Genomic DNA, 18,433 nt, shown 5'->3' on the forward strand with positions numbered 1-18,433 from the left:
TTAGAGAATATTAATTATATGCACTGAAGCCTTGATACCACCTCAAGCACCACTGTGTCTCTGATATTATGACATCATCTCTGGTTCTGAGTGGGGCCACCCAAAAGCAGAATGTGTTTGTCTAGAGATGTGATAAGTAGTTTCTAAAATTTTGCAAAAAAAAATTTTTTTTTTTTTGAGACGATGAGCCTCTCCTGGATTAGAATGATGCTTTTATCTGGAAATGATGAACAGTTTGGAACAGGTATGTATTTTTTCAGGAAGATTGCTAAGTGACACAATTTGCCAGTTTTTACCCAGAAATGTTGACAGATCTTTGCTGGAGGAAGAGAAAGACAGGTTAGAATCCAAAGGAACACTATATTCTACCACCTTGTCCTCCCACTAACCCTCCCACCCACCAAAAAACTGAGACCATTTGCTGGTCTCAGTGAAACTGAGTGTCAGTTTTGCTTCATTGGGCACTCAGAAAAGTGGGCTGCACTGGCCTCCCTTAGGCAGTCATGCCTCAGGGTGCCAGTGCTGAAGAGCGTCCTCTATGAGGGAAGATGGGCAGTATTGCCTGGGTGGGGGCAGCAATCAGGCCCCAGGACCAGTGCCAATGGATGGTTTATCCAGCATCAACTCGTCAAGAACAGGGCTTTCAACATGTTTCTTACAGGCATGGTTTCAGGGTTTAAAATACATTGCCTTTAAAAGTGAGGAAACCTTTTAATACACACTCTATGAGTGGGGCTAATATTCCAGCAGGAAAAGCACAATGAGTAAACTCATGAATTCTTCTGGTTTCCATTTTGAAATAACTCATCTTTAGTAATTTCTGTGACAGCCCAAACCCTTTATGGCATAGGGAATTTAGACACATTCATCACATTGTTATTCGTAGCGGGAGCCTTGATTACACATCTGCAGTGGCCAGTGACACAGACAACTGTGTGGAGAGGGAGCTTAACAAAAGCCCAGGCTCTTGCAGGTTCTACCTCCATCCCAAGAAACCCAGGTCAGACAGCTGCTTTTGAATAGTAACACCTGTGATAAAGGCTGACGGAGTAACCAAAAGTCATGATCGGCACCTGAAGCCCATAAACGGCCTCTTGCTCAAAATGAACGGAAATCTGAGAACCAGTACAAGATACATAAGTATGTGTCAGACTATTTGAACCACAGCCCTGGATAGTTTCTGTGGCTACCATGAAGTCACTGCCACCTTCCAGGAACACAGACTTCAAGTTTAAGACTAATTTATGACAAATGGCCAGATTCCTGCCTGCTGAATTCCCCACTCCGGGCTGCATAGCGTTTTATCGCAGCTTTCTTCTCTCCCCAGTTTGGGATCTCTTATATGCACCCCACCTGAGTCAACACAGGACCAACCTCTGCCTCCGCATCTCAAACTCCCCAACTTCAGAATAGCAACTGCAGAGAAAACAACAGATGGGGTGTTTCAATTTCAAGTCTGGAAGAGATGAAAGTTAGCGACAGCTTCCCCATGATGTAGAGGGGAATTCAAGGATGAGAAGATCAAAGGTTCCAGCTCTCAGGTGGGGCTTGAAAGCCCAGGATAAAGCAAACGTGAAACACCATCCTCTGTGGCAACATGAAACACCATCATGAGATGCACTATGGATTTACTCCTAGGGAACAACATCACTATTCCCCTTTTGGGCTCTGAGTTTTGTGCTAATGCTTCCACCTCACACTGAGCTCAACTTTGGAGGAGGAAGACGGTTTCAGACAAAGAAGGCTTCTAAATGTTAATTTCAAGTAAATATTTTTCTGGGCCTTTCATTTGTGGATAATAAAATGGAATAATGGGTTCTTTGACATTCTCTTTGCCTTCCTAGTTAACTGTCATCAAAACCACAAGGGGACCTGGACCATTTCACATTTGGTCGTTGAATGAAGCTGTTCTTCAGTTACTAGAACTGCTTCATGACAGCTGATCAGCTGTACAATCAACTGATAGAACCAGGAACACTCAATAGCATGAAATTCATGATTTCTTCACAGAGTTCATAAACACTTGGTATGTTGTTTGTAGCTGACTTAGGTCAGAAAAGAAAAAAAAGGAAAAAGTCAGAATGAACAACCTCCATGCCAAGTTGTTCTCCTACACCATGGCTAACAGCATTCTGCGAAAAGTTCAGTGGTGTGGCATTTTAAGAGGCCAATCTGACTTGGCCAGAGAGCTCTTGGTTTTATTCAACCCTTTGCTATCTCACAAAGTTGTTACATATAAAGCAGGTTTAGGCAGGATGCAAATTGAAGGCCATTACCCCTAGGAAAGATTTCACTGATCAAGACTTGAAATTCCTGTAGGTGTTTATATTTAGTCTCATTCCAGGAAAGGCACGAGGGCCCCCTTGATGGCCTGTTAAGGAACTCAGCTCAGTGAAGTAACCTGTGGGGAAGATACGGCCAGGGCAAAAGCTAAGGACATTGATTACTAATCAAGTGTGTATGTTCCCAACAAAGAGAAAGATACCTTTGACAGTCCTTCAATCAAAGGCTTTCCATGAAATGGTATATTTCAAGCCAGCAACCAAAGGGATGCCGAGTGGAAAACCCAAACAAATTCAACAGACTGACATCTCTTGGGGTCCAGACACTTCCATTAGGCTGCTCTTTAACAAATTCATTTACGGAAGTGCAGAGACGAGAGCATACCCAGCCCCAGAACCATGGGGCTGCCCTGCAGAATGGGGTTAGGGTGGGGGGAGGCCTGCCTCTCCCAAGGTGACTTGTTAAACTGGAGGGGGAGACCATCCATTCTGCAGTAACATTTCACTATATTTCAGCCCATGTTGGCTATCAGATTGAGCACAGCTTCTGTGTACATGATGCCATAGGAGTGAGTTTGAATTGAACATAAAGCCAGAGAGAAGCTGGCTCCTAGTCTAGGGGGTTGTCTGTGCCCTGTTCTGACCAGTAAAGGGCTGCACTATGAAGCTCACAAGACTTCGGTTCCCACTTACTGAGTTCAACTGAGCTTTGCCAGTTGTTTAGCCAGCTATGCTGGCCTGCATGTGTACAAAGGAGCATTGACAAAGAAATGCAATTGTTCTTTTTCCTTGGGGAGCAGTTGGGGCCGAGGAGTTGGTTAGCCAGGACTGCCTCGCCTGGAAATAAATTCATGAAGTTATGCTGCATTTGAGGTCAAAAAGAACAGTACTCTGGAAAATCCTGGGCACCTCTATCAATGGCCTGGCTAGAAGGGCCTGGGAGAAGGCCTTGACTAGAAGGTAGGTAAACACCCTGCTGTTGCACAGCTGTTATTAGATAATCCCTGGTGCACTCTATGCTTTGGGTTTCCATCACCAAAATGGGTATACTAATCCCTAAGGGAATTGTGGCAGAGATGAACATCTCAGTTTGAGAATAAAGTCCAAAGTTCCTGGGGTCAAGCCTTGTATACCCACATGCATGAAACCCTGGGCCCCACAGGTATGTGATGTATGACCGGAAACCTTTCTCTGCCTTCCGGTGTCAAGGTTGAGCAGACAGACCTGGTCCTTTCTTGGGATGGAGGCTTTGGTTCAAAAGGACTGGAACTTCTTGCATTAAACAGCACTCTGGACAATAGAAAAGTTGTGTAACCTGCCCCCACCCCCCCCCTCCTTGTTCTGGACCAATACTACTTCGGTCTCTGAGCATCTACAAGTCCAAGAAGGTCTCCAGACTGGGAAAAATCCTCTGCTCTAATAAATCTGCAAAACTGGGGAACAAAAAAATATGGCTCTGTTGAACTGGTTCAAGTGTTCTTTAGATCCAGAATCTTTGGAATAAAAATGAATATGAAAAATGTTGCTGAGGACCCCAGCTTCATGGGTAAAGGAACCAGTCTTACGTGCCTCAGTACACGTAAAAAGTCAGATATGACTGAGTAACTGAATTGAACTGACGTGACTCAGGACTTGGAGGGAAAACTATTCGGCACAAACATCCTACTCAAAGGGTTAGGAGGGCCAGGGTCATAGAGGCTCCTTTCCCCCTGAAGACGCACCCATTTCTCTCAAGCTCACGTGCACCTGCTCCATAATCGACCTCCAAGTCTGCCCTCTGACCCTGCCACTGGTGGGAGGTGGCAATGAGCATCACCTGCGGTTCCAACCGTCCCTGGAAACACACTGGCTTGGGCCCAGAAGTCTCTAGCTTTTGTTTGAGTGGCCTTCCCAGCAGAACCATAGCAGACAGTTAACATTTATTCATATGCAATACTGATTAGGAAAGAGCGCTACAAACACAACTTACTTAGAAATAGCAAGTCAGAAATAGGCTAAAACACCAAGAGAAAACGAGCTGTAAATACATTGCAAAAATGTGTTTGATTTTTCTTTTTTGTTCATGTTGTTGTTTTCATCTTGACTAGCACCATCTGTACACAAGAAAGTATGAACATAAACGTTTGGATAATAACAAAGATTTGCAAGGCACTTAATCAGTCATTCGGGGAAACCTGTTGTTGTTTTGTTTTAGCTTTCCACAACAATCCCACGTCCACTCTCCCCTTTTCTCACAAACCAGGAGAAGAGGGCGGTCTCTTTTGCCAGCAGTTCTTATGTACAAACAAGTTCTTCAAAGTTCCTCAAAGTGCTTTTTCAGTCTCACGGGGGCTTCCACGTCCCTTGGGCTTCCCATCATTCGCTCCTCTCCTGCGTGTCTGGTGTCTGCACCGTCCCTACAGAAAACAAAAGAAAAACTCGCCTTCCGCTCCACGCTCACTCCAAACTTGCCTCCAACCTTCGTCCTCCTTCTGTGGTCTCTGAGCGGCGCCGGCCCTGAGGGCCGGCCCAGCGCGGCTGCCTGCGGCTCGGGAGCGAGGGCCGGGCCGGGCGGCGGCTCCGGTCAGCGGCGCCGGGAGGTGATGTCGAAGCAGGTGATCATCATGAGGTGAGCCTTGCAGAAGTTGACGCGGCTCTCCAGGCGCTCCGTCACGCACTCCAGCGCTTCCAGGTACTCCAGGGAATCCAGCTCCAGAACCTGCTCCAAGTCAACTGCAAAGAAGGAGAGGCCCGATGGGGACGCGCCGCCTGCAGGGAAGGGTGACCCGACGGCTCGGCCCCGAGGCTGCTGCGCCTGCGCCCGGAGGTCTTAGCACCGCTGTGCCCTCGACCCTCTGCAGCTCTCAAGTCGGGAACAGAACCCTCTGCTACTTGCAACTGTACTGGGACCCTCCGTTCTAATGATAACACTAGATCCCCGACATTTAATTGAGGCTCTCTGTGTGTGCTAAGTTGCTTCAGTCTTATCCGACTTTTTGCTACTCCAGGCTTCTCTGTCCATGGAATTTTCCAGGCAAGAATTCTGAAGTGGGTTGCTGGTTCCTTCTCCAGGGGATCTTCCCCATCCAGGGATCTGAACACTGCGGTTCCTCGGTGGTAAAGAGCCCACCTGCAATGCAGGAGACATTAGAGATGAGGGTTCAATCCCTGGGTGGGGAAGATCCGGTGGAGGTGGGCATGGCAACCCACTCCAGCATTCTTGCCTGGAGAATCCCCATGGACAGAGGCACCTAACAGGCTACTGTCCATAGGGTCGCAAAGAGTTGAACAACTTAGCATGCACGCACATGTTAATAACTAGATTCTTAGACTCACAAAGAACAGACTTGTATTTGCTAAGGGGCAGGGCGGTGAGGGAGGGAACTGGGAGTTTGGGATTAGCAGATACAAAGTATTATATATAGGATGAATAAACAGCAAGATCCTACTGTATAGCACAGGGAATTCTATTCAATATCTTGTGATAAGCCATATGGAAAAAAGATTAAAATGTATATATATATATATATATTTAATATAAATGTATATATATGTGTGTGTGTGTGTGCATGCAACTGAATTATCTTGCTGTACTGCAGAAATTAGCACATTGTAAATCAACTATACTTTGATGAAAAATAATAATAATAATTACAATTCTTTGCTCAGAAGACAAGCAAGATTTAGGACCCAGATTCTGTCCCTAAAGTTCAGACCTGCACAGAGTTAAAAGTCTATTTCCTTCAGTTCCTCAAGGGCAATTATCTGAGGCCACCTCTCCTGCATCACTGACCACTAGTTGGTCCAGCTGTGACGGGTAGGGCGGTGAGCTGCTGCAGAGTGTCCAGCATGGGGAGGACAGGCGTGGACAGCAGCCAGGACAGTGGGGTGACCCTGCAATCCAAGGCAGGAGACCTGCACTTGACTCCTAAGAAGGCCACACCTAACCTTTGCTGGCACAGGGTCCTTGGAAGTTACACGCGAGTCATCCCTAGTCTGCCTACTTTCCTAACTAGAGTTGCTATGGAGAGTAGAACCAAAAAGAAATGATGAATGTGAATGTGGTTTGAGAACTGTAATGAGCTATCAGAAAATCTGGGCTGGAAATCAGGGCTAACTTCTTTTGTAGGGGAGTTAACAGAGCTCAGAGAAGGGATGTGTCCTGTTCAGGGTTACATAGTTAATAAGGACAGGGGCTCAGAATAAGGTGGAGGCTCCTGAATACCAGTCTAAAGTAAAAAAACCCTCCCCACACCATAGCCACATCAGGCTATGTTATTGGATCACCTTGAAAGTGGCATCAGAATTAGGAAATTTGAAAAAAAAAGGATCCCAGCACATATATTTCTATGCCAACACCCTACCTATTATCCAGGGAATAGTCAGCCTACAGCCTCATTGATTTTTTTTTTTTTTTTTTTTTTTGGTCATTCTTGATTTTAATTCATCTTGAAGGGCCAATCTCTGCGCTTCTCCTTTCATGTGGCCTTCTGTTCATTACCTTTCTCAGCATAAAAAAAATCACTGATTCCTGACATGAACAAAGGCAAGAAGGAAGCAATTGTTTCCTGGAAGCATCTACATTTGTACCAATGTTTAAGCAGCTCACTTCCTGGGAAAAGTGTGACTTTTTAAGATGAAGACAATTGTCAAGGCTGCCTCAGGCATAAACAGCTCTCAAAAATGTTAATGAAAGGATAAAAAAGGAAGAAGAGGAGCTGTTGAATGGGTGCCCCTGGGATTCTGAAGTGCCAGAGGATTCATGGAAGAAAGAAAAGGGTGTGTACAGGTGGGAGAGACCAGCATTAGGCTCCAGGTTTATGCCATGGCCAGACTTCAGCTAATGTCCTTGTTTGTGTCTTGTCTGCCCCAATATAGCTTAGAGGGAAATACCCTGGAGAGCAGGAGTTCATGTCTCTGTCAGGATTTCTAACAAGGGCCCCCCCTGGTGCATCAGGCAACCAGGCACTGAGGAAATCAAATTCCTCAGCCCTTTGAGAATGGCTATTTTCATTAACTCTGATAATACAAACACTAATTACTACTAGATACTGAGCTTTCATCACAGGCAGGCCGTGTAGTAGCACTTGACCGACAGTAGCTCATTCACTCTCCCAACAACTCTATGAGATGGGCAGACCATTATGTTTCCCATCTGATGGTTGAGGAAATCAAGGCTCAGAGAGGTTAAGCGTCTTATCCGAGGTCTCACAGCCACACCCAGAGTGGCTCTGCATGACTGTGGCTGACACCACACGTGGTATAACGCAACATGATAAGATGCATCATGATAACTGGCCCCAGTGTCCTGTCCTCCTATTGGTTTGTTTGATCCGCACATGAACCAATGAGGTACTCAAGGGTGATGTTATTACTGCATCCTTATGGAAAGGAAGCCACCTGAAGACATGCTGTGAAAGTGGCAGGCACAGCTAGGAGGCTGGCAAATTCTGTCCTTTTCTCTTTGCTCAGGATCATTTCACCCAGTATTTTTCTTAAACCTCAGCTCCAGTCTCGACCTGTTATGCTCCCTGCACTGACCTGGGAATGCTGGGAAGAGGTGCTGTGACCTTCAGGGGTCAGTCATGAAGAGAGGGAGGCACAGGGAAAAGCTGGTGAGTTTGGAAAAAGAAAGGAGGGAAAGGAATTCTAGTGGAAGTAACACATTTTATTCCGGAGGCTAAGTTGTCCAGCATTGGGCCCCATATCATTGAAACAATTGGGACCAGATCTGAGCTTTATTTTGTGGTAAATGGAATGGTTAGGAACAAATAAATAAGAGACAATTGAATCCATCTTTCAAAGAGAGCAAAATTGTTCTGAATTGTTACTAGATGGTCGCTGTCATCCTGGGCTTTCTATTAAATGGAAATAACACTGCAAATGTTATTCTTTTCACTCAAAAATGTAGGTTTTTTTTTTTTTTTTTTTTTTCCTTTTTTGCTTTCTGGGTTCTTTGTGAGGCTTTTCTAGGATTGCACGTTCTACCCTATTAAGAGCTCTATAAATTCTTGTCTATTTCAGGCTAGATGTGCAATGTGATTTTGTGGCCTGGGAGCAGATTTGTAATATAGCCTTCATGTCTGGGTGATCGTCCACCACATGCAGGGGGAGAAAAAAATATCTCATTTTCAGGTGCTCTGGACTGATACACACAAGTAATAATCTGGCAAGAGCAGCGGTCACCACCCCACTGCCCCCTCCTGTCCATCTGCTCCCAGGAGAGTGGGATGGAGCTCAGGGAAGCTGTCTCCAGCCGATGGGCAGGGGTGGGGTTCAGACAGTATCTGTGTCCCTCGGCCTGATCTGTTTAGTGGGTGAACCCAGGAGTCATAGTGATGGGCCTTACATTCACTGAGCCACTTGTTAGGGTCTAGCATCAGATACTGTTTGGTCGTCTCCAGCTCCTTCATCAGCCATTCGTACTTGGCTCGGACTTCCGCGATTCTCTGCTGGCGATGCTCCAGAATTTTCAGTTTTGCGTTAAAACACATGACCTCCTAGGACACAGATGAGAAGAGGGGAGGAAACAGGGACCTTCAGCTCCAATCCAGCCCACGCAACCTCTTCTGGAAAGGAATACTTCTGCGTATAGTCTGTGCAGGGAGGGCGCGGGGGCTCAGTTCTGATGCGCACGCACAGGACAGGACTATCACAGACTTATCTCAAATTTAGAAGGCGGTTGGCGTCCCAAGCTGGAGCCAGAAAGGCCCAGAGAGCCCACCAGCTCTCCCGGTCTGTGAACCTTCCACGTCTCCAGGTGGAGAAACAGGCGGCTCTCCCAAGGAGCTGGGTGCACAGGCCTGGCTGCCGGCAGGAGCCCTCGCCTCCCACCCGCGCGGAAGCCGCTGGGGGTCTCCGGGGCCTGCACCCCGTCTCAAGCACTGCTTCCGGAGGGGGCGACAAGGGGACCTGCGGGGGCGCGGGGTGGGGGAGGCTCACCTTGCTGCTGCCCCCTCGTCGCCGCTGCAGCCGCTCCACGTCGTCGATTTCATAGACTTTAATCTCAAAAGGTTCCCCGAGGCCCCTCTGGGTGCTGCGCAAGGGGCCGTCCACCCAGCGAACCCCCGCGCTATTGGTGGGTTTTCTCACGGGGGAGGGGGTGTCAAGGGACAGCGCCGGGATGAGCCTCCGTCTCTGGGACCCTAGGTAGGGAATTAAGTCCACAGTTAATAGTTTTGAATTACTTTGAACATATTTTTTAATGCGTGACAGCCCCCACCCCCCGACCATCCCTACCTGCGGCAGAGCTGTGTTTGAAATGCTCCCAAGTTCCTACCACTTCAGCATCCACTCCCTTTCATTGGCACTTGCCTTCATCTCCACAAGTTCAGAAGCCCCCACCTACCTCCCCACCTGTGGTCTCCCCCTTAAAACACACAGGCTGCAGGACACTAGAACTGAGAGCCACTCTGGCTACACCCTCAGCATGGACATATAATATCCATGATAATATCACATGGAGTATTTTCATTGCCCTAAAAACCCCCTACACCAGACTGTTACATGAGAAATCAATCTTATATTGTTATCGGGTTTTCTGTCATAGACAAGTCTAGTATCTAATCTAATTCTCACAGAAACGTAAAAAAGACTTCAATAACTTGCCCAAAGTCTCAGTGTTACCTTATTTTAAAAAACCCATTGCCCATATTCTCCACCAAAATAAAAAAATCAGATAATAAATGATCTTCCCAAAGATGGGTTATGATTAAACACCACAGAACTTGGCCCAGAGTAGGTTGTGGTGACTGAGGATGGACAGGTGGAGTAGTACTGCAGACGAGGATGAAGACCACAGGCATGGATGGTGACATCTCAGGATGCTGTCACTGCCTGTATTCTGCTTCATGGTTACAATCTTACCTGTATCGTGTTTGTTAAACATCATATATTTTACCCCGAGTCTGAGTGGAGTGAATCTGTTTGTGAACTGGGAAACCAATGGTGGCCTCCCTGTGAAATGAGTTTGATTGCTGGGTCTACAGTAAGAAGCCACTGTCATCCTTGTGGACTTTCTTGAAAAATTGACCCAATAAGCATCTGGCTCCAAAGTTTGCCCACCTCTTGGATTCTTGATGCTCTTTAGCTGCTGGTGTCTGTATTGCGTTTGTGGTATTTGCTTGCAGTGCCCCTTGATATCAGGGACCCCAGAGATATCTGGGAAGAGGGGTGGACCAATATTGTAAGGGTCAAGCAGAATATGTAGGGGTGAGGTGCACTGTTATGCCATTTAAGATGGCTGTTCTCTTGCTTTCTACGCATACCCTGTTTAACCAGTCCCGACTTCATTCATTTGACTATCCAATCCTCTTAATTCTAGGGCTTAATCAATCCCTGGTAACCAATGAGACCACCTGACGTCAATTGTGCCTATAAATGGTAGCCTTCTCCCCTGAATAGCGAAAACTGCTGCCATGTCCTGCCTGCCGCACAAGGTGGGGGTGTAACTCCAGGACTCTTTGTGTAAGATCCCCTGTCCCTAAACTATTGATGTCTCTGTTGTTGTCTCCCAGCTCTTTCTTCGGTCTGAGCCAACTACAAGGTTTGCAGGCCTGTGGGGTGCAGCCCAACACATACCATGCAGATTTGAGCCCTAAGAGGCAGGTCTCTAGAGGATTATAAAAAGCAATCACTAAAGGACTGTCAGGATGGGGGCCCCAATGCACCAAGCACCACTTTTTTTTTTTGGTTACTGGTGGCATGAGTGAGTGAAATCATGGCCTGGCTTCTGAGGATGGGGTCTAATCTTTTCACCCACATCTGAAGTGGATCTAGCTTCCTGCTTTGGGTGACTACCAGGTTTGTCCCCCTAGCTCTGGCCCCTCTCCCGGTAGGAGGCTGCAGGCCTGGCCTCCTGGAAGCGAAGCCTAGTGCCGCCTCAAACAGCTGCATCTCCTGAGGCATACACCCACCTGGCACCTTCTTTCACCAGGACCAGACATTAGGAAGCTTGCTTTCTCCTGGAAGAAGGATGGTTGGGAAACATGACACCATCTTGTTTGAAGCTGAAGGGAGCCTGATCTAATTTAACTCAGAATGGATATGTGGTCCCTCCTGCATCTGAGGGAAGACAATGGAGTCTGTGGGAAGCCTTGGCTAGCTGCACACAGAGTCTGAGCTGATTCTGCTTTGAGATAGAATGTGTGTCTGCACCCAGTCACTCAGTCATGTCCGACTCTCTGCAACCCCATGAACTATAGCCCACTGGGCTCCTCTGTCCATGGAATTCTTCAGGCAAGAACACTGGATTGGGTTGCCAGTCCCTTCTCCAGCGGATCTTCCCAACCCAGGGATCAAACCTGGGTCTCCTGCATTATAGGCAGATTCTTTACTGCCTGAGCTACCAGAATGGATCTCATTAAAGTCAGATTTGAGTGAGAGTGAAGGAGGGCAAGAGAACACACACACCATAATATGGCAGCCCTGAGAATATGAAGGATACAAAGCACTGAGGCTTTTCTGGAGGCCCCAGGAGATGGGCTATATTGGCCAGTGGGCTGCTATTGGGGGAAGCGCTGGTCCTTATAGCACCATCCTTGTGGTGTTTGGGGAACTCTGGAGGAGTGAGTGCCCTCTCTCCCCAACCCTCCCTCCATCTTCCTCCCCGATTCCAGTTGGTTCTGCTTGTTGCATGCTGGGCCAGTGTGGCCTGTGTGACGTGATGACCCTTCCAAAGAGAAAGACACTGTAATTTTCTCCAACTTCAAGAGATCCAGTGACTGTTAAGGAAAGCTTAAAATACCACAAGCTCAGAGAGAAAAAGAGCCAGAACTCTTTGAAATAGAACCAGGGGCCGAGGCACAGGACAACCTTCTCACCAATGTAGGGAGGTAGGAATGTGAAAAGCCGCCACCTGCAGCTCCAGGTGGTGGCAGCCGTGGTGATACAGCACTCAAGGCAGTAAGTGCCTGTTCAGAGTGCGGGTGAGCAGTCTTTCCTTCAGGAGACAACAAGGGACTCTAAACACAACGTTAACTTTCCCTACAGAGCATACTCTGTCCTCTAGGCTCCCTTGGTTTCATATCAAATCTCATTTTGGGGGGCCAGATCTTTATCTTATGTATGGCTGCATGTGCAAACACACATGCATACACACACACTATCTTATGAAACTAGGAAGTGTCAACCACTGAAGATGTCAACCACGGAAGTGAATATCTATCTCCCTTACAATGGAAATGAACCAGCCGGTAGTTTGGGTTTTTTTTTCAATTGGTCTGATCATGCCAGCTGACTCTGAGCAAGCGGTTCTGCCTTTGGGGCTCAGCTCCAGTGAGACATGGCTGCTGCAGAACATGCATGGAGGCCAAAGAACACCGAGCATCAGTGGGAAGATGTTCAGCTCTCAGAGACAAGGAGAGTCTGAGCATCCTTCAGGTGAAGGCTTGGCCCTCATTCCTCAGACTGCAAACACTTGTGATGGGACCCCTGGTAAGCCCTATTTCTCAGCTGGATAATGTATACTCAGCCCCTAGGGAGGTTTATGTATGGGCATTGTGCATGCTGCAAGTCGCCTCAGTCGTGCCCAACTCTTTGCAACCCTATGGACCGTAGTCTGCCAAGCACCTCTGTCCATGGGGATTCTCCAGATAAGAATACTGGAGTAGGTTGCCAAGATCTCCAAGGGATCTTCCTGACCCTGGGTTTGAGCCCTTGTCTCCTGTGGCTCCTATACTTCAGGTGGATTCTTTACCACTAGCCCCATCTGGGAAGCTATATGGGCATCTCAGTGCACCCATCTCACTGGGTGCATGGGTCCAGACATTTCTGGGATGACTCTAAGAATCTGTTTATGCAAGAAAAAGGGGAGGAACTGAGGAGGTTCATGGGATGGGTGGTGTATCACTTATCTATCACTGTGTGACCAATTACCCTAAACCCAGCAGGTAAAAATAACAAATGTTGGTTCTCTCACACGTTCCTATGAAGCAGGGATCGGGGAGAGGCTCATGGAGCAGGTAGTTTTGGCTCAGGGTCTCTCGTGATCTGCAGTCAAGTTTTCAGCTCACGAGATGGGGCTGCCATCATCTGAAGGTTTGACTGTGGCTGGAGCATCCACTTCTAAGCTCATGTCGTGGTCCTTGGCAGGAGTTTCAGTGCATTGCCTGGTGGGCTTCTGCACAGGGCTATTTATGGCATGGCAGCTGGTCTACCCAGAGCAAGAAAGAGCAGCTCCAGTATCTTTCACAACCTAATCTTGAAAGTGACATAACCATCACTTTCATCTACCTTATTCAATTGGACACAGAGACCAACCCTAGTAGAGTATGGGAGGGGATGAATCAAGGGTGAGGCCAGGAGGCAGGGGCGCATTGGGGAACACCAAGGAGTCTCATTACCACAGATGGGAAAAAATCAGGTATTAGGGTCACTCTCTATTAGCTTCCTCATCTCTCCAGGGCACCCCATGAGATGAGAGCAGAGGTCACCCTGATTGGTGAGAGAAAAGTAAAGAAGCCTGAAAGGAGAATGACATTTTACAGGGCTACAATAGCCTGGTAGAGATGCTCTGAAGGCTAATTCCTGTTATCTTTTTTCCATGCTTTTTTGCAATCTTCTCAACTTCCTCACCATGTCAATCAACTGCTCTCAGGGTGAGAAGTGAGTGCCCAGCGTCAGGTGAATTGCAGTCTAAGGGCTTCTCCTGTGTGTAGTGATTGGCTATCTTGGATTTTCTCAGAGTGCTGAACTTCACTTCAGTTCAGTCGCTCAGTCATGTCTGACTTTGCGACCCCGTGGCAGCATGCCAGGCCTCCCTGTCCATCACCAACTCCTGGAGTTTACTCAAACTCAAGTCCACTGAGTTGGTGATACCATCCAACCATCTCATCCTCTGTTGTCTCCTTCTCCTCCCACCTTCAATCTTTCCCAGCATCAGGGTCTTTTCACATGAGTCAGTTCTTCGCATCAGGTGGCCAAAGTACTGGAGTTTCAGCTTCAGCATCAGTCCTTCCAATGAATATTCAAGATTGATCTCCTTTAGAATTGACTGCTTGGTTCTCCTTGCTGTCCAAGGGACTCTCAAGAGTCTTCTCCAACACCACAGTTCAAAAGCATCAATTCTTCAGCACTCAGCTTTCTTTATGGTCCAACTATCACATCCATACATGACCACTGGAAAAACCATAGCTTTTACTAGATGAACCTTTATTGACAATGTCTCTGCTTTTTTAATAAGTTGTCTAGGTTGGTCATAACTTTTCTTTCAAGGAGCAAGCGTCTTTTAATTTCATGGCTGCAGTCACCATCTGCAGTGATTTTGGAGCCCTCCAAAAATAAAGTCTGTCACTGTTTCCACTATTTCCCCATCTATTTGCCATAAAGTAATGGGACCAGATGCCATGATCTTAGTTTTCTGAGTCACACCCAGAAAACTAAGTCAAGGCAAATTTGGCCTTGGAGTACAGAATGAAGCAGGGCAAAGGCTAATAGAGTTTTGCCAAGAGAATGCACTGGTCATAGCAAACACCCTCTTCCAACAACACAAGAAAAGACTCTACACATGGACATCACCAGATGGTCAATACTGAAATCAGATTGATTATATTCTTTGCAGCTGGAGATAGAGAAGCTCTATACAGTCAGCAAAAACAAGACTGGGAGCTGACTGTGGCTCAGATCATGAACTCCTTATTGCCAAATTCAGACTTAAATTGAAGAAAGTAGGGAAAACCACTAAGACCATTCAGGTATGACCTAGATCAAATCCCTTACGATTATACAGTGGAAATAGATTCAAGGGATTAGATCTGATAGACTGCCTGAAGAACTATGGAGAGGGGTTTGTTCTGAACTTGGTCACTGGTAAATCAGGTCCATGAATGAACTGATATCATCCAGAACTTGCACCCACTATTGAGGGGCCTCCCCGCCCCTCAGGTCTCCTCCAGAGGTACACTGGGAGTCTTACTTGGGGTGTGATGGGGAAAATTAAGGACAGGGGCCAGGGGAATGTGGTCAGACCAGAGGAAATGGAGTTTAATGCTATGAAGGAAATTTCAGAGGAGAGATGGTGCCCTCACTCTGCTGGAAACAGCACAGGAAACAATGGTGCCGAAATGCCATATCATCACTTGGAAAGAACTGACCACAGGACTTTGATCTGTGTCCCCACAGAAATATGAGTTCTTGGGTTTTCGGCATGCTCTCAAGAAGATGCTTCCTGCTCTCCACTGAGCCTAGTGCCTGCCAGTGACCACTCTGTTCCTGGCTCCTGGAAGGTCGGGGAAGCATCCACTGGAGGAAGCTGTGGGGAAGCACCTTAGTCAGGCAATAGTGGTGCGGGGCCTGTCAGATGCAGCTGTCTGGTTTGGGATCACTCATCCTGAACCAACCTCCCGCCTGATGCCAGTGGGTCATCAGAAGGATTTCTTCTCTATCACTCCCTGTTCATCAGCCCAGCACTCTGTATGGACATGGAGATGTCAAGTGTTAAAAAAAAACACAAAAACTCAAAACACTAAAGTTGATAAGTGCCAACAGTTTTGCTGCATGAAATGGCCCCAATTTGACCTGAAACCCCTGCTCCCCCAGCCACTCCAGGCTTGGCTGCCAGCTGCATGCATTTGGAAGGGCCCCCAAACCTGTCATGGCCCATCCCACCCTAGTCTCCACAGTGCTGATGACCCCAGTGAGGAGTCTGATGTCAGGCTTTCCATTTTTACCATCACTGAGTGCCGATAAAAGTGTCCACACTGAATCTGAAGATGCTGCTTCTCAGGTCAAGTGTCAGAAAACACAGGTGTTCCAAACGCCGAGGCCCACAACAGCCTTGGGGGACACACAGATGCCCACCCCGGCCACCCACAGAGAACCCGCCATATTAGCTTTCCTGCCATCACCCTCCATCTTCATTCTGACCCAGGGAACCATCACTAGGAAGACAGTGAGTCAAAAAGCAGAAAGCACCGATGCTGAAAGGCTGCTCAGGCATCAGCGATGAGGAGGGGGAGAGGAAAGATCAGTGAGCATGGATTTACTGACCAGCGAGAGCCAGCCAGCCCCCCAGGCCTCCCAGATGGATGCAGACGTGGCTGCATGGGCAGCTGTAGGGCTCGAACTGATGAGTGAGCTTGTCCCAGGCTGCAGAGGAGATGGGGAGATGGCCGGCCATGGACCTGTCCTCTGGGCAGAGCCCAGACCCCTCACATGCTCACTCAGCTCTGCACCCACCTCCGCCCACACTGCACTCTAAGGAGCTTCCTCAGTATCTTAGGAAGCCAGTTTTCTATTTTTTCCCAACTTATTGTCCAAAAGCCTGTCTTATTTGGAACCCTTTCTCATCTGTTTCTAGATGACGTCTCTTAGAAACACACTAGAAATCTTAAATTAGCTAGCAAGCCACTTGCCATAGCCCTGTTTCCATTAAGCTAGAGACCACCGTGTTTCCTGAAATTCATTAACACAAAATAAGATTGCACCTGAGAACCAAATGGGCCACAGGGAGGGGACAGAGTGAAGCATGTTGCTCTAGGCCCTTGGAGGAGTAACCAGTCACAGATCCCGGTACAGAAGATCTATAAACTGAACCCATCAGTCAATAATGTTTACTCAGCTCCCAGAGAAGGGAAGGCACGATGTTTGGTGCTTAGAGTGGGAAAGAAAATAAGATGTTAGGTTCAGTGTTTAAAACATGGGTCACCAGCAGGGCAAGCGATCAGAGGTACATAGAAAAGAACTCAGCTAACTTGTAGGACCACAATACCAGCCAGCCAACCAACCAATGAATCAATCAACTGGGTCCACCTGATTCACGGTAACCTGCACTAGCCCCGCGCCAGGGACTTGGCAGGCTGAGTCAAGTGCTGAACAGGCCTCAGAGAAGCTCCTGCCAGGCAGGTCAAGCCCTGGGTGCATCTCGGAACCGACATGCTCCCTGGCTGGCTTCTCTCCTGGGCTTTCTGGATGCGGGGGTCACACCATACCTGGGTTTGCTGCAGTGGAAATGAACTTCACTCAGACCTAACCTAATTTTCATATTTCCCCAGACAGCCTGAGAGACAAGTGGGGAGAAAGAAAGAAGCCAAGAGGGTAACACACCAGGTGTGGGGTCAAGTGTCAGGAACTTGAGGAAGAAGAGAGAGAGAGTCAGGGAGGGACCACACGATGGGTGATATAAATGAGCTATCAGTGGAAAGCTGGGGCCTCAGGTGGGGCCCAGCTGATGCAGCCACACCATACACTGCCCATCACTGATTCATATACTTTTAGCAACTGATTTTCAGTTGCTAACCTATGGACAGGTTGAACATTTGCTCCCTACCTGGACTGGCTGTCATAACTCTACTTCATGCCTAACAGTTACACCTACATGTCCATGCACCTATCACAGGGGGGCTGGCAAGGAAAGGTGGAGGGACAGATGAAAATCCATCAACAGAAAGAAACCTACAGCTTCTGTCACCTTATGACACTCTCAACCAAGAACCTATAAATGACTCCCTGTTGCCAGCTGCAATAATTCTTATCATAGTTGCCAGATGTTCAAGGAATAACTTGATCTGGGCTTACGTTTTCTGTTTATCATCACATCCATTAAGAATACTACCCTTGTTGAGTTAATCCCACTCTGTTGTCCATAAACCATTCTCTTACTGCCCCAAGTATCTCAGCTGACAATGTCCTTTGTCCCAGCATCCTTCAAGGCCTGGCTCAATCCCAGTGTTTCCCTATAGCCTTCTTCAACTGCTCTGGGCCATCTTTGTCTAAATATTTCCTCCCCTTAGCCCTTACTTCCTCACTCAGCACTTGGCAACACATCTTGGCTACTGGTTCACTGTTCTCTGTTTCATGTTCTTTGTCCTTGCTCTCCAATGAGATTACATACTTCTCACAGTGGCTTGGTTTTCTATGCTGCCTGCCCTTTCCCAAACACACTTGCAACTTTCCTATCACCAAGCTCTAACAGCACAGAAAAGGTCTGATCAGTGTTTAACAACTTAAAAATAAATCCCATTGACCATGCATCATCTTAAGGAAAGGAAGTCATATTATCACCAATATTCTTTATGTTATTTGCATCATCTTATACAGTGTGAGCATAGAGAGACCGTGGTGGTTCTCTACCAACCCCTTCATTTTACTTTTACATGAGAAAACCGAAGCCTAGAGAGTATAGTTATTCCCTAAATGTCACACAGCCCAAGACCCCAAGTCTCCTGCCTTTCTAG

General features: G+C 47.4%; 1 protein-coding gene across 1 annotated transcript in view; it reads right to left on the reverse strand.

Moving 5' to 3' along the window:
* Positions 1 to 4,821: 4,821 nt before the first annotated feature.
* The window catches only part of KIF26B (kinesin family member 26B), a 492,438-nt gene continuing 478,826 nt past the window's right edge, over positions 4,822 to 18,433 (reverse strand). Inside the window, exons 13-15 of the mRNA XM_061160211.1 lie at positions 9,204 to 9,406; positions 8,611 to 8,761; positions 4,822 to 4,994 (exon numbers count right to left, since the gene is read on the reverse strand). Of these exons, the coding sequence (XP_061016194.1) occupies positions 4,846 to 4,994; positions 8,611 to 8,761; positions 9,204 to 9,406 (503 nt within the window). The 3' untranslated portion in view covers positions 4,822 to 4,845. The remainder of the gene's footprint in view (positions 4,995 to 8,610; positions 8,762 to 9,203; positions 9,407 to 18,433) is intronic.

The sequence above is a fragment of the Dama dama genome, chromosome 14 (assembly GCF_033118175.1).
Source record: "Dama dama isolate Ldn47 chromosome 14, ASM3311817v1, whole genome shotgun sequence".
NCBI lineage: Eukaryota > Metazoa > Chordata > Mammalia > Artiodactyla > Cervidae > Dama > Dama dama.